The 26,508-nt window shown below is 43.1% G+C and overlaps 1 protein-coding gene across 10 annotated transcripts in view; it reads left to right on the top strand.

Annotated features, from left to right (window-relative positions):
- WDR59 (WD repeat domain 59) overlaps positions 1-26,508 on the top strand; it is a 141,292-nt gene that overhangs the window by 65,999 nt on the left and 48,785 nt on the right. For 7 of the 10 annotated variants that reach the window (XR_010344895.1, XR_010344894.1, XM_064383315.1 and 4 more), the window contains 9 exons: positions 2,566-2,645; positions 4,582-4,714; positions 4,847-4,971; positions 7,777-7,941; positions 11,095-11,190; positions 11,354-11,510; positions 12,035-12,104; positions 16,516-16,669; positions 21,145-21,201. Coding sequence is in view for 8 of the 10 variants with exons in the window: in XM_064383315.1 (XP_064239385.1) it covers positions 2,566-2,645; positions 4,582-4,714; positions 4,847-4,971; positions 7,777-7,941; positions 11,095-11,190; positions 11,354-11,510; positions 12,035-12,104; positions 16,516-16,669; positions 21,145-21,201 (1,037 nt within the window). In the remaining 2 variants the exon portion in view is untranslated. The remainder of the gene's footprint in view (positions 1-2,565; positions 2,646-4,581; positions 4,715-4,846; positions 4,972-7,776; positions 7,942-11,094; positions 11,191-11,353; positions 11,511-12,034; positions 12,105-16,515; positions 16,670-21,144; positions 21,202-26,508) is intronic. The other 3 variants (XM_064383314.1, XM_064383313.1, XM_064383318.1) reach the window with 3 other exon arrangements.

The following is a 26,508-nucleotide window of genomic DNA, read 5'->3' as shown; positions in this document are numbered from 1 at the left end:
TAAAAATACAAAAATTAGCTGGGTATGGTGGTGCGTGCCTGTAGTCCCAGCTACTCGGGAGGCTGAGGCAGGAGAATCTCTTGAACTCAGGAGGTGGAGGTTTCAGTGAGCTGAGGTTGTGCCACTGGACTTCAGCCTAGGAAACAGATCGAGACTCTGTCTCAAAAAAAAAAGAAAATGTATTTTACCCACTTAGCTCACTGAACATCATAGCTTAAGTAGCCTACCTTAAACATGCTCAGAACACTTACATTGGCCTACATTTGGGCTAAATCCTCTAATACAAAGCTTATTTTATAAACAAGTGTTGAATATCTCATATAATTTATTGAATACTATATATTATGTTAAAATTGTGACAGTTTCGCACCATCATAAAGTCAATTGTAAGTTGAACCATTGTAAGTTGGGAACCATCTTCGTCTTACTTCTTTCTCAACCCAACGTTGTTCCAGTTTACTTTCACTGCCATGTCTTCGTCATCTTTTTTTTTGAGGCAGGGTCTCGCTTTGTCACCCAGGCTAGAGTGCAGTGGCATGAACATGGCTCACTGCAGCCTCGACCTCCTGGGCGCAAGCAGTGCTTCCACCTCAGCCCCCTGAGTCGCTGGAACTACCGGAGTGTGCCACCTTGCTGGGCTGATTTTTTGTACTTTTTTGTAGAGATGGGTTTTGCCATGTTGCCCAGGCTGGTAGTCATCCGTTTTTATTGGACCACTTCATGCTTTGATTTTCACTGTGGGGAAGGATTTCTTAAAGAGTTAGGAAGAGACTCAGGATGTTGTGGCCAGGGGAAAAGGATGCCTCCTGAGGAGGGCGGTAATCGTTGGTTTCAGGTGTTGCTGACAGATGAAAATGCAGATTAAGAGAAACGCATTTAACTGACTAAATAGGAAGCCATATGATCATTAAGAAAGGAGTTTCAGGCCTGGTGTGGTGGCTCATGGCTGTAATCCCAGCACTGTGGGAGGCCGAGGCAGGTTGATCACGTGAGGCCAGGAGTTTGAGACCAGCCTGGCCAACATGGTGAACTCCATCTCTACCTATGTATATATAAAATATAAAATTAGCCAGGTGTGGTGGTGTGTGCCTGTAATGTCAGCCACTCGGGAGGCTGAGGCAGGAGTATTGCCCTAACCAGGAGGTGGAGCTTGTTGCAGTGAGCCGAGACTCTGTCACTGCACTCCACTCCAGCCTGGGTGACAGAGTGAGACCCTGTCTCAAAATTTAAAAAAAGAAAAAAAAAAGGAGTTCCAAAAGTGAGTTGAGGAGAGAAGCCAGGTCATAGGGTGGCATAAAAAGGGGTAGCAGGAACCAGTTTAGTGAATGAAGTTACCCTCAAAGTCAAGACATAGAGATTAGCCAGTTGGCAGATGCTGCTGCCCTCTCTGTTGGAAGGCAGGGAGAAGACACCAGGAGTTGGGGAAGCAAAGGGCCCCTTGGGACCAGCAGGCGAGGCACAGGTTGAGGGGTTGAGTTAATTTATAATATTTAGAAAGGAATTAGGCATACCTTTTCCTTAAAGTCAGGGGAATGAAAAGAGGCCAGATGTAGGGTCAGAAGATCGTTGATGTGGATGTGGGGCATGATGGTGCCACTTGTGACAAGCTATGGTTCAGGATAGTAGCTCTCTGGCTGGTCTTGCCTAGCGATATATGAAATATTGAAGAGTGAATTTTTGGTTGGAGTTGGTGATGCAGAGATGTAACCGATAAGGAAGAGAACCGGCCCTCATTTTCCTGCCCTCTCACTCTGTGACCTTGGACAGATTATAGTCTCTTGCCTCAGTTTCCCCATCCATAAAATTTAAGAAATTGGATGAAATTATTTCTGAATTCTTCACTCTCTGAAGGTTGCCATGAAGGAGATTCTAGATACTGCATAATTGCCCCCAAATGTTCTGACTTTCATGAAGTTATTTCATAAAGCACCCTGAACCTTCTCAGGATAATTTCCCTTTAACCAGAATTAAAATGAAAATGTGATTCAGTCAATTAAGAACATTAAGGATTGATGATTTATTTTACAAAGAGATGCATCACTTTACCAAAAAATTCTTTGGAATGGTAAGATGCTATGATGCATTTGAAACAATCCATTTTGCAAAAATGTGTTCATCTTCAGCTCCTCAAGAGCATGTAAAAGGAAGAACATTTGCAGATGTGAAAGTTTAGTGTGACGTTAAATCCCAGCATTGCTCTTTTCCTGCTAATTTGCCAGTTATTATTTCACTTCATTTAAGTTTCTGCTCAAATGTGACTTCCTTGGGGAGTTCTAGCTAAAAATAGTTCCACTGTCAGTCTCTGTCCTCTTATCCTGTGTTATTTTTATATCAGTTATCCTTACCAGATGTTTTATATTTATTTGTCTGTTTTTACCATTGGAAGGCAAGATCTATAAAGATAGACATTAATTTATTCATGCTGTAGTCCTGGTACCTTGAATAGTGCCTGGCATATCAGAGATGTTGTTGAATGGGTGGATGAATCTCACTCCATTTCAGCCTATAGCAAAGTGGATGTTAAATCCAGAAGAATTTCCAGGATTCTTATTTGGTGATTTCTAGGGTCCAAGGACTATCAACTGGTGACGTGGTCCCGGGATCAGACCTTGAGAATGTGGCGGGTGGATTCCCAGATGCAGAGGGTATGTATTCAGTGCTATTGTGGAGAAATGTACCTGGATCCACCAGAAAGTGTAAGATTCAGGATTTGTGGAAATTAGAGATTACAGGATAAACATTTGTTTTTTTTGAGGCTGAGTCTCACTCAGTCTCCCAGGCTGGAGTGCAGTGGCGAGATCTTCGCTCACTGCAACCTCCACCTCCTGGACTGAAGCGATTCTTGTGCCTCAGCCTCCCAAGAAGCTGGGATTACAGCCCTGCCCACCACCATACTTGGCTAATTTTTGTATTTCTAGTAGAAACAGGGTTTCATCATGTTGGCCAGGCCACTCTCGAACTCCTGACCTCCAGTGATCAGCCTGCCTTGGCCTCCTAAAGTGCTGATATCACTGATGTGAGCCACTGTGCCTGGCAAGATAGACATTTAATACATACTTACTGGTTGGCTGAGTGGCTGGTGTGTGCCACACCAAGGCTTTGAGGTCTTTAAGAACCAACCTCAGTATTCAGCTCTTTAAGGCCAGGGTCTAAATGTCTTTTCCCCCCTTATTCTAACACAAGATAGTATAAGTAGCTTCCTGAGCCTGTGGCTTGTGGGGTTCATTTCTTTCTTTCCTAAATGTGCTAAGAAATCTACCCTTGCCGGTTGCGGTGGCTCACCCCTTTAATCCCAGCACTTCGAAAGGCCGAGGTGGGCGGATCACAAGGTCAGGAGTTTGAGACCAGCCTGACCAACATGGTGAAACCCTGTCTCTACTAAAAATACAAAAAAATTAGTTGGGCATGGTGGTGTATGCCTGTAATCCCAGCTACTCAGGAGGCTGAGGCAGGAGAATCGCTTGAAGCCAGGAAGCAGAGGTTGTAGTGAGCTGAGATCTCGCCACTGCACTCCAGCCTGGGTGACAGAGCGAGACTCCATCTCAAAAAAGAAAAAGAAAAAAGCCTACCCTTGCACTCTGCAAATGCTTAGAGGCCTCTACATCCATCAACAGCACCACTTCTATGAAGCTGTTTATAATTTTTTCCCAATAAATGATATCTGTTTCTTACGTGAACCACAGTAGTACCTGATATGAGCTGCTTTTGTGACTCCTGCTCTGCTCTGCCTTCTCACAGGGCTCTGTCTGCTCCCCATTTGATGGCTAAATTTCTTGACAGTGGGAAAGTGTGTCTCACTTGTGTTGCATCTCCCACAGCACGTGGGACACTGCTTTGCACAGGATGAATAGAAAATGCTTAGTATGAAGTCACTCTTGAGTATTTTGGTCAAATCTCATTACCTTACTGCATTTTCAATCTGTTTTCTCTGAAGGGTACAATTTGCACCAAATGCCTTGAGGTTATGATTTTCTTTTTTTTTTTTTTTGAGATGGAATCTCTCTCTGTTGCCCAGGCTGGAGTGCAGCCACGTGATCTTGGCTTACTGCAATCTCTGCCTCCTGGCTTCAAGTGATTCTCCTGCCTCAGCCTTCTGAGTATCTGGGATTACAGGCATCTGCCACCATGCCTAGCTAATTTTTGTATTTTTAGTAGAGATAGGGTTTCACCATGTTGGTCAGGCTGGTCTCAAACTCCTGACCTAAGGTGATCTGCCCACCTCAGCCTCCCAAAGTGCCTGGATTATAGGCATGAGCCACCGTGCCCGGCCGGTTATGATATTTTTGCTCCTGGATTAGCTGAATAACTCCATCAAGGCTTGAAGTTAAAAGTAATTTTTTTTTTCTGAGGCTTGCATAAACTCTGAACATGATGAAAAATTTCCAGGGCTGAATAATAGGATTTATTATCCTGGGTGTTTAACCAGGGAGAGCTGGTGATGGGTAAAATCTATTTTGATTATGTCAGCTCTTGGCTGACACATCTCTATCCTTTGTCATTCCCATTTTTAACTCTTTAATCAGACATGACGATCTTTTCCACTGACTTCTCTAGAACTACATCTTCTCCCCTTTGTTGCAGCTTTGTGCAAATGACATATTAGATGGTGTCGACGAGTTCATTGAGAGCATTTCTCTTCTGCCGGAACCCGAGAAGACCCTGCACGCTGAAGATCTAGATCACCAGCACAATGCAAGCCACGGGGAGGAAGAAGGTAATTTGTCAAACTGACGTCTCAGGTGAGGTGCCACTCTACGCAGTGCAGAGATGTGGCAGATACCCCAGACCTGTTCCCTGATTCATTTTCAAAAATGCTTTCCAACATTGAACTTCTCTCTCCTGCTAGCCCTAAAGGAAGATCCCCCTAGCAATCTCCTGGAAGAGAGGAAATCAGATCAGTTGGGACTGCCTCAGACCTTGCAGCAGGAATTCTCCCTGATCAATGTACAAATCCGGAATGTCAATGTGGAGGTACTTAGTTTAATCAACTGTGTCTCATGTTTGCAGATGGCAGTTTGTGGTAGAGGGAACCATTTCAGCAACGATTTCAGTTAGCAAACAGCTTCGCAGCTTTAACAGAACTCTCTCTGCTTGCTTTTTTATTTCTTGAGTTTTCTGGCCAGGTGCGGTGGCTCACACCTGTAATCCCAGCACTTTGGGAGGCCCAGGTGGGTGGATCACTTGAAGCCACGAAGCCAGGAGTTCGAGACCAGCCTGGCCAACATGGTGAAACCCCTATCTCTGCTAAACACACACACACACACACACAAACACACACACACAAACACACACACACACAGAATTAGCCAGGTGTGGTGGTGGGTGTGGTTCCAATTACTCAGGAGGCTGAGGCACAGGAATCACTTGAACCTGAGAAGCAGAGGTTGCAGTGAGCCAACATGACACCACTGCCCTCCAGCTTGGGTGACAGCAAGACTCTGTCTCAAAAAAAAAAAAAAAGGAATGCAGACTTTCTTCTTAATCCTATTTTTTTCTCCTAAGATCAGCCAAAGGAGAACCTGATGCTCATGTGTCTTAGCTCCTCCTTAGATGCTTCAACATCACATTTTACCATAGAGGAAGACACTGAAACCTGGGAGGCTTAGTGTTTTGGCAGGAGTTGCTGCTGAGGTTATGGGCAGAGTTGACTTGGGAAGCCAGCCCTCCAGCCCCTCAGGGTGCTCTGTGCTGTGCTGTGCCGTGCCGTCTTCCCTGACAGGCTGAGGGATTTAGATTCATAGTAAGAAGGCAGCCAAAACCTCTTTATTCACTTAGCCTATGGAACATTTACTCTTCCTTTGGGGCAAGTATCGAAACTCTTTGCTTCAGAAAATTGAGTATCTCTCCAGGAAGGAGTTTTAAAGCTTGAATAGTTTTTCCTTCACCCAAATATAATGAATAGCAGGAATGGGTATGAGCTGTTACATAACTATCTCATGAGGCCTTTAAAACAAGTCTGCTGTAAGTCCTTTTAGCCTCACTTTACAGCTGAGAAAACTGAGACATCAAGAGAAGAAATGACTTGTCTGAGGTCAGCAGCTGTTTGGTGGAAGAAATAACATGTGCATCTGAGTCTCCAGATTTCCAACGTGTGTGGTTCTTTTCACTTTACTCCAGCTGTTGTCTCTAGATGGCAACACAAATCAAAAGATAGAAAGCGTTCTTTGCTGAATTAGTGATCTATATCAAGTCAGTTTATACTCCCTTTGTCCCATTTGAGGACAGTGTGGATACCTAGTGATCTAGTTTAAGATCTTGATTCCCTTTTTTTTTTTCCTTTTTTTGAGACAGAGTTTCGCTCTTGTTGCCCAGGTTAGAGTGCAATGGCAGGATCTTGGCTCACTGTAACCTCCGCCTCCTGGGTTCAAGCGATTCTCCTGCCTCAGCCTCCTGAGTAGCTAGGACTACAGGCATGCACCACCATGCCTGGCTAATTTTGTAGCTTTAGTAGAGATGGGGTTTCTCCATGTTGGTCAGTCAGCCTGGTCTTGAACTCCCAACCTCAGGTGATCCACCCACCTTGGCTTCCCAAAGTGCTGGGATTACAGGTGTGAGCCTCCACACCTGGCCTTGATTCCTTTCTTTGAGAGTACTTTTAAAAAATCATTGAGATATAATTCACATACTATAAAATTCACCTTTTTTTTTTTTTTTGAGTCTTGTTCTTTCCACCCAGGCTGGAGTGCAGTGGTGCAATCATGGCTCACTGCAACCTTTGCCTCCTGGGTTCAAGCGATTCTTCTGCCTCAGCCTCCTGAGTAGCTAGGATTACAGGTGCACACCACCATGCTCAGCTAGTTTTTTTTCATACTTTTAGTAGAAATGGGGTTTTTGCCATGTTGGCCAGGTTGGTCTCGAACTCCTGACCTCAGATGATGTGCCCACCTTGGCCTTCCAAAGTGCTGGGATTACAGGCGTGAGCTACTGCTCCGGCCAAAATATACCTTTTTAAAGTGTATTATCTGGTGGTTGTGGGTATATTCACAAAGTTGTGCAGCCATTCACACTGTCTGATTCCAGAACATTTTCATCATTTGCAGAAGAAACCCCATACCCATGACAGTTACTCCCTATTTCCCCTTCTCCCAGCCCCTGGCAATCCCCAGTCTACTTTCTTCCCCTGTGGATTTTCCCAGGAGCACTTTTTTAGTTGACTCTGGTATTAAACTTTTTCCTGCTTTATTTTCCTATCTCAAAATAAATATAACAAGTTTCTACCCCACAGCCTTGGGAGGAAGCTTTGTTAAAGTCAGAATACTTTGAACTTTGTGATGACTCACGCCTATAATCCCAGCTCTCTGGGAGGCCAAGATGGGTGGATCATTTGAGATTAGGAATTTGAGACCAGCCTGGCCAACCTGGTGAAACCCCATCTCTACCAAAAAAACCCACAAAGATTTGCCAGGCATGGTGGCTCATGCCTGAAGTCCCAGTATTTGGGAGGCTGAGGTGGGAGAATCACTTGAATGCAGGAGGTGGAGGTTGCAGTGAGCTGAGATCCTGCCATACTGCACTCCAGTCTGGGTGACAGAGTCAGACCATGTCACACACACACACACACACACACATACACACAAGAATACTTTGAGCTTATTACATTGGTATGAAAATTTAAGAATCTTTTTAAAAACTAATTGTCTTGCACACACATTTGTCTTTGTAGACTCTTTCCCTTCACCCAATTACTAGGAACATGGAGTGTTCAGTTAAATGTACTTGTGTCGAAAGATGCTTTGTGACTTGTCACCAAAGCAATTATGGATTTGTCTGTTGCAGATGGATGCGGCGGACAGGAGCTGCACAGTGTCTGTGCACTGCAGCAGCCATCGCGTCAAGATGCTGGTGAAGTTCCCTGCGCAGTACCCAAACAACGCTGCCCCTTCCTTCCAGTTCATTAACCCCACAACCATCACGTCCACCATGAAAGCGAAGCTGCTAAAGGTGGGGGTCTGGGTTCCCAAATTCTTCTTGCTATTCTGCATCTGCATCATTGTCTAGGTTTTTCTTGGGATGGAGTCTGTCTCTGTCCGCCCAGGCTAAAGTGCAGTGGCACAATCTCTGCTCACTGTAACCTCCGCTTCCTGAGTTCAAGCAATTCTCCTGGCTCAGCCTCCCTAGTAGCTGGGACTACAGGCATGCGCCACCATGCCTGGCTAATTTTTTGTGTTTTTAGTAGAGACAGTGTTTCACTGTGTTAGCTAGGATGGTCTCGATCTCCTGACCTTGTTGATCTGCCCTCCTCAGCCTCCCAAAGTGCTGGGATTACAGGCATGAGCCACCATGCTGGTTTGTCTAGGTTGAGTAGAAAAGAAGAATGAAAACTCCATTCAGTGAGATTCAGAAGTCATCTGTTTCATACACGCTCTAGTATTAGCAATGTTCTTAACCTTTTATGAGTCATGGACTTTCTTTGAAGTGTAATGAAAATTATGGACCCTTCCTCAGAAAAAATCTGCAAAATGATTGCATATAATTTGAAAATATTGCCTATAAATATGTGAATTGCATATAATCTGACCACAGATCTCATTAACGCTATGTATCATCTCAGGTTAAGAGATTTGCAATCCAATTTCATTTAGGAGTCCAAGTTACGAGCCCTGCAATCCAATTTCATTTACATGGAAATATCGGCAAGATGTATTCTGAAGCTAAAAGTTATTTTATAATTAGAAAAAAACATGTAACGTCATAAAAAAAATTTTATCCTACAGAGGGAGCTGGTGTTATCCTAGAGACAGGCTGGCTAGCTGCACAGCGGGTGTCCAGATGGAGGCGCCACAGCCTGGCATCTGTGTTTAATTCTGTAGACTCAGAGACTTGATGCGTCGGTTCATCCACAGCGAATCAGGTGGAATCTCCATGACAAAGCCCATGAGCTTCTTTATCACCTTGTTCAGTCTGAGCAGTGTCACAAGTGAAGGGACTGAAGTATTCTAACAAACTCAGGCCAGCCTGAGTGCTGCTCTTTTTTTGCCCAGTTTGGGTCGTGGACACTGATTGTTTCATCTTGTTGGGTTAGCCCATGGAACCAGAAAATTTTCAAGTGCCTTAAGGATCTCTGAAATGCCATGAACTCAGATCTTGTGGTATTTGACATATTAAACTTGGAATCTGAATATTTCACTGCCTAGTTTGGACATATGCAAAAGATAGATTTTTCTGTTAGTATAAAATGATATGATTAGGAAATGTCTTTAAAGGTCTGATTTGTCTAATTCAGGGCTGGGTGCTGTGGCTCATACCTGTAATCCCAGCACTTTATGAGGCCAAGGCAGGTGGATCACTTGAGCTCAGGAGTTTAAGACCAGCCTGGGCAACACAGCAAAACCCTGTCTCTGCAAAAAATATAAAAATTAGCTAGGTGTGGTTGTGCATGCCTGTAGTCCCAGCTGCTCAGGTGGCTGAGGTGAGAGGATTGCTTAAGCCTGGGACGCAGAGGTTGCCATTAGCTGAGATCGCACTACTGCACTCTAGTCTGGGTGAGAGAGTGAGACCCTGTCTTCAAAAAAAAAAAAAAGGTCTAATTCAGTGCAGTCTAATAGAAATATAATTCAGGCCAATGGAATTGTAAAATTTTCTAGTAACTACACTAAAAAAATTAAAAGTAACAGGTTGTTTTGGGAATATTTTTATTTAATCCAGTATATCTGAAATATTCTCCTATTAACATATTATCAGTATAAACTTATGGAGACATACACATTTCTTTTCTGTACTAAGTCTTCCACATTCTCTGTGATGTTATACTTAACAGCATCTCTCAGTTAGGACTAGTGACATTTCAAGTGCTCAGTAGCCCCACGTGGGTGGTGATAACACAGGCTCAGTTTATATGCCTGTCTTCAGTGTTGTATGTTAGTTCATGTCTGTAGCATACACCTTAACCCATTTATGCTGGAGGTTGCAAATTTTCTTTTGGTGAAAAATCAGACCTTGGCCGGGCACAGTGGCTCACACCTGTAATCCTAACACTTTGGGAGGCCAAGATGGGTGGATCACCTGAGGTCAGGAGTTCAAGACCAGCCTGGGAAACATGGTGAAACCCCATCTCTGCTAAAAAATACATAAGGTAGCCAGAAGTGGTGGTGTGTGCCTGTAATCCCAGCTACTCAGGAGGCTGAGGCATGAGAATCGCTTGAACCCTGGAGGTGGAGATTGCAGTGAGCCGAGATCGTGCCGTTGCAATACAGCCTAGGCAATAAGAACGAAACTCCGTCTCAAAAAAAAAAAAGAAAAAAAACGAGTAGCATAAAAAAAGAGCAGTAGGATATAAATAACTCCCACAAGCTTGGTGTTCAAGTAACGGAACACTAGGCATAATGGGTTTAAAGTGTTAGGATTTATATATTTAAAGAAGAAAAAAGATACTATAATTTTCACTGAAGTGAAATCGGTTCCTCTTGTCTTATATCACTGAGAGCAATTTCAGCCTGGGCCAGTGGGTATTGCTTCTAAGGTACTGATATTTCTCCTGGAAAGGGTAGTGTTGAGGGTGAGGAAAAGGGCCTTTATTCACTATAAAGAAATAATAGTCCTTCTGTTACTAAAAGCTGCCCTCTCAGTACCCACATGTGTGCTGCCTTGGTTAGGGAAAGAGCTTCTCTAGCAGGGCTCTGGAATAAATCCTGTTTGAACCTCTGTAGAGGTAGAAATTAGATTAGTACACTGTGTTGGAAGCCTTGACTTAACCCTGAGCCCGGCTCCCAGCATCACCCTGTGTCTGACCACTTTGCAGAAGAAAAGCCAGTCAGGGCCGGCCGTGGTGGCTCACGCCTGTTATCCTAGCACTTTAGTAGGCCGAGATGGGCAGATCACTTGAGGTGAGGCCAGCCTGGCCGACGTGATGAAACCCCTTCTCTACTAAAAATATAAAAATTAGCCAGGCATGGTTGCGGGCGCCTGTAATCCCAGCTACTTGGGAGGCTGAGGCTCGAGAATCACTTGAACCAAAGAGGCAGAGATTGCAATGAGCCGAGATTGCACCACTGCACTCCAGCCTGGGCAACAAAGAGAGACTCTGTCTCAAAAAAAATAAAATGCATATAGGAGAAATGTGTTCCTCTTCTTGACCGTGTTTTGGGCTTTTTCTAGATTCTGAAGGACACGGCCCTGCAGAAAGTGAAGCGTGGCCAGAGCTGCCTGGAGCCCTGCCTGCGCCAGCTCGTCTCCTGCCTTGAGTCCTTTGTGGTGGGAAGCATGAAATTGTCATCCCAACTTACGCTTTAGTGTTTTGTTTATTTCTTTCTCCCTAAAATCATGAGTTTTCTGGTTTTGTAATGCTGGGTCTTTATTTTGTAATTCAGCTTTAAGACAGGTTGTGGTTTTTAGTTTGTGGATTTTTAAATTTCAGAACCAGGAAGACAGTGCTTCCAGCAACCCGTTTGCACTCCCCAACTCCGTCACACCTCCCTTACCCACATTTGCACGGGTGACTACTGCCTACGGGTCGTACCAGGACGCCAACATTCCCTTTCCTAGGACTTCTGGGGCCAGGTTCTGTGGAGCAGGTGGGTCTCTTTGGTTCTCCGATACTAGATTTTGAGAGGGAGCAGCTAAGAAAGGCATAGATTCTGTATAAACATCTTCATCAGGAAATGTTTGCTTTTATTTCCGGAGAACTCAAACGAGACTTTTATAGTAGTGTTGCAGGGTCTGATGCCCAGTTGGCGTCTGTGGACTTACCCTAAGAATGTGCACTAGAATGGCGGTCTTAGCTTTCTTCATTCTGATGAGCTTGGATTTGGGTTTTTACTCAGAGCCCTGATTCTTAGTTGGGGACAGCCCCTGCTAGAGAGGCTTAGAGTCCCACTGACGACTCTGCCCAGTCCACATACATCCTCCCTCCTGGACCCTGGCGTGCTGACCTTTGTTCCTGGTAAGGGTCACTGCAGTCATGAGCCTTGAAGCTTATGAAAATGTGTCTTACCCTCAAGTATACAGAGATAGAAGAAAGACTGGCCAGTCCTGCCTCAGGATTTCCCAGGTCCAGCTTGTTGACACTGATATGCTCATGTGATGTCTCCTTCTTCAGGTTACCTGGTATATTTCACAAGGCCCATGACGATGCATCGGGCAGTGTCTCCCACAGAGCCGACTCCGAGGTGAGTCTGGGAGATGCAGAAACCACTCTGTGTACCCAGGGCCAGACGTGGGCAGAGACCTGGGAAGGACCACTGAGTTTGTCTTTGGACAATGAGTTTTGGTTCTTCAATGGGAGTTTTTAAACTCCCATTTTAAGATTTATTTGAGAAAGACTGAAGTCAGTTAAATTGCAAGAAAGCTGCGATTTCTGCTTTATAGTTATTACCAAACCATTAGAAGAAGTAGCTTGATAAAAGCTACTGTCAAAACAAGGCAAATTCGTTTTAAATGTGCCTTTCCCCTATTCCTAGCATATTATTATTTGTTTTTAATTATTTTATTATTCAATTTAACACGAAATAATACTGGAAAAATAACAAAAAGACCATCTGTAGATTCACAACACTAATATGCTGCTGCTTATATTACCAAACAATGTTTAATTTTAAAACATTGCATAAGTAGCGCATTGGGAAAACACAAATGTGCAAGGTTTTTTTGTTGTTTTTGAGACAGGATCTGGCTCTGTCACTCAGGCTGGAGAGTGCAGTGGTGTGATCATAGCTCACTGCAGCCTCTACCTCCTGGCTGAAGTGATCCTCCTGCCTCAGCCTCCCGGCTCAAGTGATCCTCCTGCCTCAGCCTCCCAAGTAGCCGGGAATACAGGTGTGCACCACCATGCCTGGCTGATTTTTATATTTTTTGGTAGAGACCGGGTTTTGCAATGCTGCCAGGCCAGTCTCAAACTTCTGAGCTGAAGCAATCTACCTGTCTCACTCTCCTAAAGTGTTGGGATTGTAGGTGTGAGCCACCACGCTGGCCTGGAAGTTTTAAATTAAAATGTCAAAGCCCTCTTTTCTTTTTCAGTGTTTTAGGCAGAATCATGCTTAACAACAGAACATGTTTCTGTCTAGTCATTATTTTTCTGTGCTTTAAAGAAAAGTTTTTCTTTATAGGCAATCTAGTGTAGCAGATAGGAATATGGACTTCAGAGCCAATGTGCCCAGATCCAGATTTTGGCCCTGTCATTTTATGACCTTGGGCAAGTTACCTAAACTTCAGCTTCAGTTTCTTCAACAGTAACATGAGGATGATCATAGCACCCACTACCTTCAGTTGCTGGGAAGATTAAGTCCTTGTAAAAACATTTAAAATACCACCTGGCACATTGGAAGTGTTCCGTGTTTCCTGTTATGATTACGGGTTTTTTAAACTTTGGGATTACACAGTAGACTTCTGGTTCTGTAGTCTGGTGGCCAAGATATAACAACTTGCAAACCTCCCTGCTGCAAACCCTTGAAGGCATTGGATACAATATACTCAGCATAGTCATTGTTTTAGTCCATTCTCACACTGCTATAACGAGCTGCCCAAGACTGGGTAATTTATAAAGAAAAGAGATTTAATTGACTCACAGTTCCACATGGCTGGGGAGGCCTCAGGAAACTTAAAGTCATGATGGAAGGTGAAGAGACACATCTTATATGGCGGCAGGGAAAAGAGAGTGTGTGTGTGAAGGAGAAATTGTCAGATCTGATAAAACCATCACGTCTCACGAGAACTCACTCACTATTGTGAGAACAGCATGGAGGACACTGCTTCTCTGATCCAGTCACCACCCACTATGTCCCTCCCTCGACACATGGGGATTGTGGGGATTACAATTCAAGATGAGATTTGGGAGGAGGCATAAAGCCTAATCATATCAGTTATGAATGAATAGCTGAGTTAAGAAAGAAAGCGGTCTGGGCGCAGTGGCTCACGCCTGTAATCTCAGCACTTTGGAAGGCCGAGGTGGGTGGATCATGAGGTCAAGAGATCGAGACCATCCTGGTCAACATGGTGAAACCCCGTCTCTACTAAAAATACAAAAAAAATTAGCTGGGCACGGTGGCGCGTGCCTGTAATCCCAGCTACTCAGGAGGCTGAGGCAGGAGAATTGCCTGAACCCAGGAGGTGGAGGTTGCGGTGAGCCGAGATTGCGCCATTGCACTCCAACCTGGGTAACAAGAGCGAAACTCCGTCTCAAAAAAAAAAAAAAAGAAGAAAGAAAGCAAACTGAATGACATGTGTGAGCAGACACTGCTGCTTTGCCAAGAGGTGGCCAGTCTCTGCAGTAACCCAGGCAGATGTGACCTGGGCCCCATGGGAACCGGGGTTAAGTACTAGGGAACACCTACATTACACCCAATTCCTTATTGTAGTAAAACATTCCCCTATTCTCAAAGGGAAACAAGGAATATCTATATCTGGACTTCGGATTAGAGGGAAAAACGTTCCTATTAGAATGTTTTTCAACTGATAGTCCTTTACTGAGATAGTTTACAGTACAAAAATCTGAAGCGTACAGTTAGGTGACCAACACTCATACCAAGATACAGAGCATGTCCTCATCCCCAAAGGTTCCCGGTCCCTTTCCCCAGCCCTTCAGCACCGAGAGGACACCACTATGTTGACTTCTGTCATTGTAGTTTAGTTTTGCCTGTTCTTAAACTTCATTGAATGGAGTCATGCAGCATGACCTGTTTTATGTCTGGCTTACTTTGCTCAATGTAATGTTATTGACATTGATCCACATTGCTGCATGTGTCAGTAGGTCCATCGTATGAATATAACATAGTTTGTTTATTTATTGTCCTGTTGGTAGATATTTGCATCCTTTCCAGTTTTGGGCTATTATGAGCAAACCTGGATACATATGTTTATAAAAAAAAGTGTGTATTAATTTCTGCACCTGAGGAGCGGAATTCCTCAGTCATTGGATAGATGTATGCTTAACTTGAGAAATTGCTCAAAAATTTGTGCGCAGTAGTTGTGCCATTTACCCTGTCAGCAGCAATGTTTCAGAGCGCTGGTTGCTGTGTATCCACTCCGAAACTGGGTGTTGCTAGTCTTTTCAACTTTAGCCATTGTGATGTGAGTGTACTAGTTTTTCACTGTGGTTTTAATTTGCATTTCCATGTTGATGATGAATGATGTTGAGCAACTTCTGTGTGCATATTGACCATTTGGGTATCTTTTTTTTGTGATGTGCTTGTTAAGTGTTTTGCCTATTTTGGGGGAACTGTTACTTCTTATTTATTTGTGGTTGTTACCTATTTTGGTTGCAAATTCTTTGCTAGATATATATATTGACTTTCTCCTAATCTGTGGCTTGCCTTTCTCCCTCTTTAATGTTTTTCAGTGAACAGCATTTCCTAATTTTGATGATGTCCAGTTTATCACTTTTTAATTTTTATTTTTAGTGATTTCTGTGTTGTGCCTCAAAAATCTTTTCCAATCCCAAGGTCATGAAAATACTCTTCTTTTTTTTTGAGACAGAGTCACTCTCTGTCATCCAGGCTGGAGTGCAGTGGCTCAAACTCCTGACCTCAAGTGACCTGCCTGCTTCGGCCTCCCAAAGTGCTGAGATTACAAGCATGAGCCACTGCACCTGGCCTTGTGTTTTCTTTTAAAAGCTTTATAGAAAAATAAATAAAAATAAAAGCTTATAGATTTAAATTCCTTATTTAAGGTCTGTGATCCATTTCTAATTGATTTTTGCATGTAATATGAGTTAGGGGTCAAAGTTTGTTTTATTTTGTAGAGAAAATTAGTTGTTCTAACACCATTGATGAAAAGATTTTCTTTCGTCATTGAATTTGTGTTGATGGCTTTGGTGAACATCAGTAGACCATATATGGTGGTCTTTCTGGACTCTTTTCCTTTGATCTATTTATCTTTTATGCCAACACTACATTCATAATGTACCTTTACATAGTTAAGTCTTCAAATCTGATAGGTCAAGTCCTCCATTTACATTATTCTTGTTTAGTTCGGGTTGGCTATTCAGGTCTTTTAATAACATTATGAAATCCACTTATTAGTTCCTACTAAAAAGCCTGCTTGCATTTTTATTGGAATTGTGTTGACTCTATAGATCAATTTAGAAAAAACTGCCATCTTAAGAATATAGACTCTTCCAATCCACTAGCATGGTGTATTTCTCCATCATTGTATGTCTTTAATTTCTCTCAGCAACATTTTGTATTTTCATGCACATTTTCAAAAATTAAATTTATTCCTAGGTATTTGATGTGTTTTAATGCTACTGTAAATAAGTTTTTAAAATATTTATTTTTCAAATATTTGTTTCTAATATATGGAACTATAGTAGATATTTGAACTATAGTAGATATTTGACCTTGTATTCAAATTCACTTATTCTAGTAGTTTGTAGATTTCTTTCAATTTTTATGCCTGTAATCATAGAAGCATTCTATGCTTCTGCAGATAAAGCATTTTTCAGTGTTAAAAGTTGTACTGACTTCTTTTTCTGGAGTTTCCATCTTCTCATTTTGTCTTCTCTTGATGTCAAGTGCTAACAACAGCACCACTTAGAAATATGACAGGACTGCAGCCAGTGTGGATAATTATCATTTTCAACTACAGATCTCTCTCAGCCTTGTCCGCTTATCACACGGGCTTGATCACGCCCATGAAGATCCGCACAGAGGCCCCTGGGAACCTTCGTTTATACAGTGGGAGCCCCACTCGCAGTGAGAAAGAGCAGGTCTCCATCAGCTCCTTCTACTACAAGGAGCGGGTAAGTGCCAGAGCTGCAGTCTTTGATTCTGACCCCTTCTCCTGGATTCTTGTTCATTGTCTCCTGCCTGGCCCAGCAGCTAGATTAGTAACCCCCCCGTAGTCTTCCCTTTCATAATCAGTTTGTTCAAGAAAGGCATTGCTTTGTTCCTTTTAGTTGGTTTTAACTGCTGTAAATTGTGTGTGTATGGAGGGGTGGGTGGTTCTTATGGTCCATAGTCTTTAGTGCCCATTTAACCCTGTTCTTGCAATCTCCATTCACTGAGTCGGTTCCCATTATTTCAGGGTAGAATACCTTAGCTTCACATCTTCCATGGTTTTCTGACGTTTGTCAGGAAATTAAGGGATGCCTCTGAAGTTCTGGGATCTTAACATATTTGGAACTTCATAGTTAGAAGAAGTATTAAAGTTGATGTCTAAAAGATTGGGTTTTTTTTGTTGTTGTTGTTCTTTTTTTTCACTAAGTCTACATGGAAATACCCATTTGAGTGGACCAGATGATAGAAAAATTACCTGAGCTTGTCCTTATGTGCCTAGTTTCTCAAAGAACTCATTGTCCCTAGAGTAGTTATCATTAAGCTGTCAGAAACCTTTGGTGCCAACAGTGTAGAGAATGTTGGCAGAGCACAGGAATGATCCCAAGAAAGCTTTCTGTGTTGACAGATTGCAAGTCTGGCTTAGACAGACTTTTAGCTGACATGTTTTAAACAGAGTTACCACTGAGCACTGCACAAACTTAGAAATTCTTTGTTGTTATCTCTCACTCCATGAGAAATAATGGATTGTAATTGATACTTGTTTTTTAAAAATTGAATTATTTTAGACCAGACACCCATTTCTAGGAAGTAGTAGTGTCTTCAGTTCGATTTCAGTAGAATGTCTAACCTTATAAGTTTACACCAATAGTTGACTATCTTTGACTTTATTTTAGGGTTGTGTGTAACTAAAATGAGTGGCAGCAACTGATGTTTGAGACCAGACCAGTCTTGAGCAAAACCATTTAGTCAAATAGGGAAAATGATTTTTTTTTTTTTTTTTTTGGCTTTTCGGGACACTTTCCTATAGTCCTCTTCCTCACATCTCTGATGGAGTTCTGCCCACGTGGCTATTACAGACCTCCCTGGAACACCCACTAATCTATATCATCTCCAAGTCCTTTCCATGCAAAATTGTTAGTTCTTTTTTCCCACATGCTCCCAGGTAATTGGATAGATGATTTGATAAACAGGTTGGAACTAAGACGTTTTGTTGAGTTGAAAGCCAGGTTCATAGTTGGGTAAATGTGGGGATTTTCTTGAGTTTCAGGCCCAGAGATTAAGGAGAGCTGTCAGTCCAAGAGGCAGTTCTGAATTCCTCTTTGATTCATGTCATGTGCCACCATATTTGGGTTCAGATTGGGCAGAATAGACTAATTTTGGCTTTGTGGAGGTGTGTAAATCCCACTCTGATCAGAATAACTCCATTTCCAAGATAAGGCCTCCTTTAAGCCTGCGTTCATGTTTTTGATGGTATGGCCTTTTTTTTTTTTTTTTTTTTTTTTTAACTACAAACACCATAATTATAAAGAGGAACCAAGAGCATGTGGATAATTCTCTCATCAGATAGGATCTGCAGGGGAGTGGAGGAAGAGCTGTGATATTTTAGTTCGGGGTGGTTCCCACTGCACTGTTCTGCAGAGAAAGTGGGCCGTTCAAGCCCCCTAACAGACATAGTAAGTGGCCTTTTATGTTTTATTTCAAATAATGACCAAATAAAATGGGGTGATGCTTTGATTATAATTTTCACGTGAAACTCTTATATTGGTGGATACCACATATAGAAAAGTTCACAAATCAAAGCGTATAGTTCAGTGAATTAATAATCACACAGGTCAAGAAATAGAACATTTCAAAAACCTCAGAAACCTTGAATTGTTAGCTTAACTCATACGAAATTGCTGATATTTGACCATTTTTGACCTAAACAAAGATTCATGTGGTTCAGCTTAATAGATTAACAAGATGAAAATGAGTAGTCAGTCCTTTTGTGATGAATTTCATATAAATTTCTCTCTCCTTGAAGTTTGTTCATGTCCAACCCATTTGTGTAGGGGTCAAGGTGGGAATTACGTAAGTGGAATATGGCCATGATATCTTTTTTTTTTTGGAGACAGAGTCTTGCTCTGTCGCCCAGGTTGGAGTGCAGTGGCACAATCTGGGCTCACTACAGCCTTCAGCCTCCTGAGTTCAAGAGATTGTCCTGCCTAAGCCTCCCGAATAGCTGGGATCACAGGTGCCTGCCACCATGCCTGGCTAATTTTCATATTTTTTAGTAGAGACGGGATTTTACTGTGTTGGTCAGGCTGGTCTTGAACTCCTGACCTCGAGATCCGCCCACCTCAGCCTCCCAAAGTGCTGGGATTACAGGCTTGAGCCACCGTGCCCGGCCAGCCGTGATATATTATGTGAGCTACCTTGCCTTCCTTACAAAGGTTGATACCTCTTGAGGTGCATTTTCTAATCTGCAGCTATCTAGTTTCACATGTCAAATGATGTCACTTTTGTTGCTTTTTTTATGGAAATGATTCCAGTCTACTAAGTTTCTGTTTGTGTTTTTAGGTTTTGGATTTTTTTTTTTTTTCTCATAAGAGATGGGGCCTTTCCCTGTTGCCCAGGCTGGAGTACAGTGGTGTGAACATGCTCACTGCAACCTCAGTCTCCTGGGCTCAGATGATCCCCCTCCTCAGCCTCCTGAGTAGTTGGAACTACAGGAGTACACCACATCGCCCAGTTAATTAAAAAAAGTATTTTTGTAGAGCTGGGTTCCTAATATGTTGCCCATGCTGGATTTCTCTGTGTTTAGGTCTTCATTTTTAGCCCCAATTTTTCTCCTACATGTTTTTATTCCCTTTTAGATCTCTGCCCCTCAGAGCTTTAAATAAGTGAGAATAAGGCATAGCAATGAGGGAAGTATTGTGAGGTTTTTTTTGGTTTTGGGGGGTTTTTTTGGTCTGTTTTTTTTTGTAGAGATGAGGTCTGGCTATATAGCCCAGGCTGGTGTCAAGCTCCCGGGTTCTAGCAAGGCTCCCAGCTCAGCCTCCCAAAGTGCTGGGATTATTGGCATGAGCCGCCTCACCCAGCCAGTATAGTGATTTTTTTTGACACAGAGTTTTGCTCTTGTTGCCCAGGCTGGAGTGCAGTGGTGTGATCTTGGTTCACTGCAACCTCCACCTCCCAGGTTCAAGAGATTGTCCTGCCACAGCCTTCCGTGTAGCTGGGATTGCAGCCCCCTCCCCGCTAATTTTTTCTATTTTTCATAGAGATGGGGTTTCACCATGTTGGCCAAACTGGTCTCGAACAACTGACCTCAGGTGATCCAGCCACCTCGGCCTCCCAAAGTGCTGAGATTACAGGTGTGAGCCACTGCGCCCAGCCCAGTATAGTATATTTTTGAGATATCAAAACATCTTTATAGAGCCATTTAGAGATTATTGTTTGTTTCTCTCGTGGCTTTGTGTGTTTTTAACCTGCCCTACTTAGGTTATATTGTTATATTCACCCAAATATTCTCTAGATGGAATTCCAAGGTTTGCTCCTAAAAATTTTTAAATGTGAGATGCCTAAAAAAAAACATCAAATTGCTAAGATTCATTTGACAAGTGGACCAACTCTTAGTGCTGATAAAATGTTCATTCCTAGGATAAATCAGAAGGCCCAGAACTTAGGATAAGCATTAGGTATTGCCTTGCATACATTTAAACCTTTTTGCAAACTCCCACCCTTGCTTTAGTTTATGTTACTAAAATAGCTCTGATGTAGATAACTAGAATCGTCTTTAGGTTAATAGAATAGTTTCTGATCTCCATAAACAGATACTCATATTGTTAGCAAAGGTGCTTTCAGGAAGGTCCCTCCTCAGCATTAGCCCCTTCCTTCCCCTCGTTTTTCCAGGGCTCCCACAGCCCATGGCATCACTCTGAAGATAGTCCTGCAGGCCCAACGTCAAGACACCCAATCCCCTCATTACCCCGATAACATACCAGAAAACATTTGGTACTGAGCCTATTCAAGAACTCTTCCTTTTAGGAATGAGAATATGCTGTTCTCCTTACCTACTACAGGGAAAAACAGGTTTCTGCCTATTTCTCCACTTGCACAGTGATCTTAGTGTGTATTAGTGTTCCTCAAACCTCTTTGTAGATCCTTTGTCAGAACTATGTTAATGTCGGCCTCCATATACCTTGAAATGTGACTGAAAGAACAATGAAATTGAAGCTGTGTTTGGAGTGTGATGAGTGGGAGGGGGTTGAGGGAATCCGAATACTGCTGTGCTTAGGTTCATATTTTTTAGTCATTTCAATCCCGACTTGACAGTGTATTATGGTACATTTGAATCCATCGGATGTATGGGAAGCTTTCACTTTATTCTATATTTTTCCCTTTTAATTTTCTTGGTGTTTTTCTTCCCTCCTCCTGGGTGTAACGTTTTCATGCACAGATGTCTCCTCGCTCTGCCCGGCGGCGTTGGTCCATACAAGCAATTAACGACTTCCCGGTACTGTGCGCTGTGCAAATGCTCTCCTTAACTAATCCTGTCTCTACCCAAGGCCCAAGAATAAAATGCCACCTGCCTGGCTTTGAGGAACCTGAAATGACAGGCTAGCTGTTTTCAGGACCAGCAACAGTCAATTTTTGCTTGGGGGAGTTCGGGCACCCAGGGCTGCCTCCTAGTCCAATCACACAGTTTCAAATGGCTAACATTGTCAGGGATCCTGAATGGATTCTTTTTGCAAAGGAAACTTAATACTGCATTTCTTGGAAAGAACCCTAATTGTAAGCCGTTAGCTTACCCAATTTCACTTGGAGCATTTGTGTAATTTTTTGGAGCTTTCAAAAGCCCACCTTTGGCATGGGGGGAGCAGAGGAAGATATAAGAGGCTTATACTGTTTTGTCTCTGCTTTTATAGTCATGGTCTAGTTCAGAGAGGGAGGTGCCCACTTGCTTCATTGGCATAACACAGAAGCTAGTTTTTATCCTTTGGGAAGTTTCTGGAACAAATTTTTTCCTTACCGTCACTATTTTGTGTAGACAGTAAAACTTCTGCTGTGGACATCCTCTCTTCCTTTTCTTTCTTTCTTACTCACTTCTGTTGGCCATTTCCCCTCTTCTGTCTTCCTCTCCCATCCCCTACATGTTTCAGTAGTGCCAAGGTGACCTCACGCTGTGCATGGCAGCCTTGAGGCTTTATATAAATTTGATTTGGTATAAAGAATTTTCAGGGGAATCGTCTTATAGCCTTGTCGTAGAAAACCAGTTGGAATCAGAAGACCCAATTAGCAAGTACCACTGCTGCCAACAGCTTGTAGGTGGAGCCTCCAATGGGGCCACCTTCCAAAAGCCTGCCCCAGCCAACGCGACTGCCGAATTCCCACTGATTGTCCAGAAGTCCCTGCTCCCGCTGCTATTTCAATAGGGACTCATTTAGACTCCCTGCCCACTCTGCGGATTACGCATTGCTAATGGAGTTTCTGCGAAGCAGTTGGTGGCTTATTCTTGGGCTGTTCTTACATTCAACCCATTTATTGGCATCAATGTTGCCTCCGATTGTAGCAGTAACACTGGTGGTACAGTCTCAAGCTGGCTATTGGTTGTCATTCAGTGCTATTTGCACCAATGCCTCCCTCCTGCCCCCTCACCCCCACCCCACTCCTTTCTTCCTTGTCCTCTTTGCCATAACTCCATGAACACCTTCTTGGTTTGTTCAGAGGGTCAGCCTGGTGCTCATCATGTAATAATTTGTCTGTCTCGCTTTGTCTCTCTTCCCTCAATTTCTTCTCATGAAATCTGTAGGGACAGGACATTTGCTATTGATGGAGCATTGAAAAGATCAAGTCCTTTGCCTCCCAGAGGTATTAACTTGACTACATAGAGAAGTACCTATTTTTAAGCCCATGATAGTGGGACTGGAGCGATGCAGGAGGTTCAGGGGCTTTTAGGCCACGGTGCCCTTCCCCAACGCAGAAAGATTAACCACACCTTAGCCGCACATGTCAGTATGCTCTGGAACCAGAGGATCCTAAAAGAAATCCGTATGTTATTACCTGTCAGTTGCACCGAAAAGAGAGATTCCTAAAATTGCCAGCAAGATACTAAGAGGAAAATTGCTTAGGAGAGGTGTAGATGGAACATGAGTGTTTCTTATTGCCAGGGCACTGGGAAAAATACCCTGAAAAGGTGTCCATCTACTCATTAGGTAGCAGCAGGGGCCTAAGACCCCAGCTAGTAGCTGATCTGATTTGAGATTTAGCCTCTCCATTTAGACAGCCTTGTTACATGAGAATTACCAGAGTAATTGGCCAATAGGCAGGAAGGGTCATTGCAAAAAGTTGCAAAGAACACCCTCTATATTTTCATTAAGTATTGATGGGTCACGCAGGTTTGTTTCCACTGATCTTTGTAACCCAGAGCTGCAAATGGGGGAAGAGTCCTTAAGACACCTCTTCGGACTCTTAGTTTTCTTCTGTCTCATTGTGCCTAATCCTAACAAATCCCAAAAGGAGGCTAAACAGTATGAGGTGCCCGGCCTGAAATGCAGCATCTTGGTCAGAATCTGGCCTGCCCTCCTATGAAGCCATGTAGCTGCAGGAGCTGCAGCCTCTGCAGATCTTCAGTAGACACTCAGGCTGAGCAGAACACAGTCACGATGCTGACAGAAAGTGACTAAAGAAGTGAGTCATCGTAGAAGGGTGGAGCTGGACAGGCAACACTGGAATCCAGTGCTAATCTCCATACAGAAATGGATCCATTAAAAAATGGGCCAAGTGATTTCCATACTAACAGAGAGCTCAGGATTTATTATTTATTACTTTTAATCTAAAATTATACACTGGACCAAGTGATTTCCATATTAACCGGGAGTTCGGGATTTATTATTTATTATTATTATTATTTTTGAGACGGAGTCTCGCTCTTGTGGCCCAGGCTGGAATGCAATGGCACGATCTCGGCTGACCGCAGGGTCTCGCTCTGTCGCCCACGCTGGAGTGCAGTGGCGTGATCTCGGCTCACTGCAACCTATGCCTCCCGAGTTCAAGCAGTTCTCCTGCCTCAGCCTCCTGAATAGCTGGGACCACAGGCAGGAGCCACCACGCCCTGCTAATTTTTGTATATTTTGTAGAGACGGGGTTTTAACTTGTGGGCCAGGCTGGTCTCAAACTCCTGGCTTCAAGTGATCTGCCTGTCTTGGCCTCCCAAAGTATAGGATTACAGGCATGAGCCACTGTGCATGCCCAGCCCGTGGTTATTTGTGTTTCAAAAGCTAGTAGACCTCATCCTTCTTTGAGGCCTTCATTTCAGCTGTATAGTTAAACTGAGCAAAGTGAGTTGCTCAGTTGTTTAAGTGCTTCTCATTTTTTCATTTTGGAATAAAGAGCCAGAGTGACTGCCTGGATCAGTGTTTTAGAAGCCTTCCACCCTACCCAGAAGACCAAATTAGATGGATCATATTCCGCTCTAGGTGGAATATTTTTGGCATAGATTGTTTTTTTTTAATCCAATACTCCGAGTCTCACTTGAGATGACCAATTATGTGCGACCTGTGTGTGTGTTGTTTCCTGGGCTTTATAAACTCCTGGAAACCCGAATGAAAATCACAGTGAGTGAGCTTGTATACCTTGTACCTTCTCTGTTCCAGTTAAGCCCCTTGTGCAGTTCAGTGTCACTGCAGGGTAGACTTAGGCTAAATGACCCTCCCTAAAACAGGCCTTGTCATAGTATTTAGTGCACATGTGACTACGTCTGTCTTAGGTCAGTAACACTGCCTGGCTCCAGCCCATTCTGACAGGTTGTTTGCTCTTTAACAAGCCTCCCCTTACTTACACGCGTGTCAGGATGTTTGTGGCTAAAGGATAGCACTGTTGTGAATATGCACATAATTCTTTAGAAAACCAGGGCAAATAGGAATGAAAGGGCTACCCCATAATAATTGATAAAGGTTCCCCTTGTATTGCCGAATAAGGACTTGGGTATGTATACATGGTAAATAGTCAGTGAACTGTTTCTTAAGATCAAATGGGGCCAGGCGTGGTGGCTCACGCCTATAATCCTAGCATTTTGGGAGGCTAAGGTGGGCGGATCCCTTGAGGCCAGGAGTTCAAGACCAGCCTGGCCAATATAGTGAAGCCCCATCTCTACTAAAAATGCAATAATTAGCCAGGCATGGTGGCACACGCCTATAATCCCAGTTACTCGGGAGGCTGAGGCAGGAGACTCCCTTGAACCTAGGAGGTGGAGGTTGCAGTGAGCCGAGATCGTGTTCCACTGCACTCCAGCCTCAGCAACAGAGTGAGACTCTGTCTCAAAGAAAAAAGAAAAAAAGATCAAATGGATTAAGGTTCCAAACTGATAGTATAACATGCATTTACAAATGACAATAAACAATTCACAGATATTTCAACTAAACTTCATTTACCTGCCCTGAACTAAGTCCACATGTCCTGAATTTAATAGATTCCAAAATGCGTAATAATTCTATAGGAAGTTACATGCATTGGACAACTTTGGGGATTAAATGGGGTATCAGTGGTCAGAGACCCCTGACTTTAGACCAAGACTAATTTAATGAAGAGTGATTATATAAAAATCACTTGCAGGCCGGGCGCAGTGGCTCATGCCTGTAATCCCAGCACTTTGGGAGGCCAAGACAGGCAGATCATAAGGTCAAAAGATCCAGACCATCCTGGCCAACATGGTGTGAAACTCCATCTCTAATAAAAATACAAAAATTAGCCAGGCGTGGTGGCGGGTGCCTGTAGTCCTAGCTACTCGGGAGGCTGAGGCAAGAGAATCGCTTGAACCCGGGAGGCAGAGGTTGCAGTGAGCTGAGAGTGCACCACCATACTCCAGCCTGGTGACAGAGCGAGACTCTGTCTCAAAAAAAAAAAAAATCACTTGCAGAAAATGAATTTATTTGTGGGTAATCTAGATGATGATCCAGTGTAAATTCCTGAGAGCTTATATACATTCATAATAGTTACATGTTTCTAGAGTACCCTTTTCAGTTTATATAATTTACACCCCTACCTCTTCATCATACACTCATTAACCTTGTGAGATTGGAACAACAGAGGTCATGATTGGCCGTAAGTTGTCAGTGAGCGCACAAAGAGTGACATTCCTTAGACTAAACTCACAACAAATAAAAACTTCCCCTGGGTTCTGTTGAGCCAGTACGTGTGGTAGGAAGACCTGTTAATCTTGGTTTTCTGATTCCAAATTTTAAGCCCTTTTTACTAGCTCCTTTTGCCTTTTTTGTTAATAAATATGTCACTCCTTCCTTAGCAGAATCACTTTGGTGACCCCCTTTTAGCTTCTGGCAACAAAATAGAATATTGCTCCTTTGGCTTGTTGTCATTTTAAAGATACCAGATAGGGCTGTGCTCTAATAACCCTCGTTTTTCAGGGCATCTCTCATTTCACACATACAGGCTTCTCACACATATAGCCACTTATAGGTAAGCCTGGGGAAATGGGATACTTGCTCACCATCTTCCCTGTCAATTACCCAAGCCCCTTGAATCAGGCATTTTTGACATGGAGAATGATCACTTTTAGAAATAATTCAAGTCTGCCAGAAAAACGGGGTAATTCTCCTCAAGCTGCAAAGTGCCTCTGTCTTCCTACTATAGATTAAGGTTTGCAGAGCCCACACTGCTATGTCTGAATTAAATTTTCAACAAATGCTGTTGAAACTGCCTAAGGAAAAAAAACCTTGATTAGTTTCAGGCAGGAATTTTGAACCTAGGACCGAATTCAATCTAAAAATTATTCTCCCACATTTTTGTGGCCTTTACTAACTTATTC

The sequence above is a fragment of the Aotus nancymaae genome, unplaced genomic scaffold, assembly GCF_030222135.1.
Source record: "Aotus nancymaae isolate 86718 unplaced genomic scaffold, 86718_ANA_hifiasm-v0.15.2.pri h1tg000030l, whole genome shotgun sequence".
Taxonomy (NCBI): Eukaryota; Metazoa; Chordata; class Mammalia; order Primates; family Aotidae; genus Aotus; species Aotus nancymaae.
This window is presented reverse-complemented; position numbering and strand designations above follow the sequence as displayed.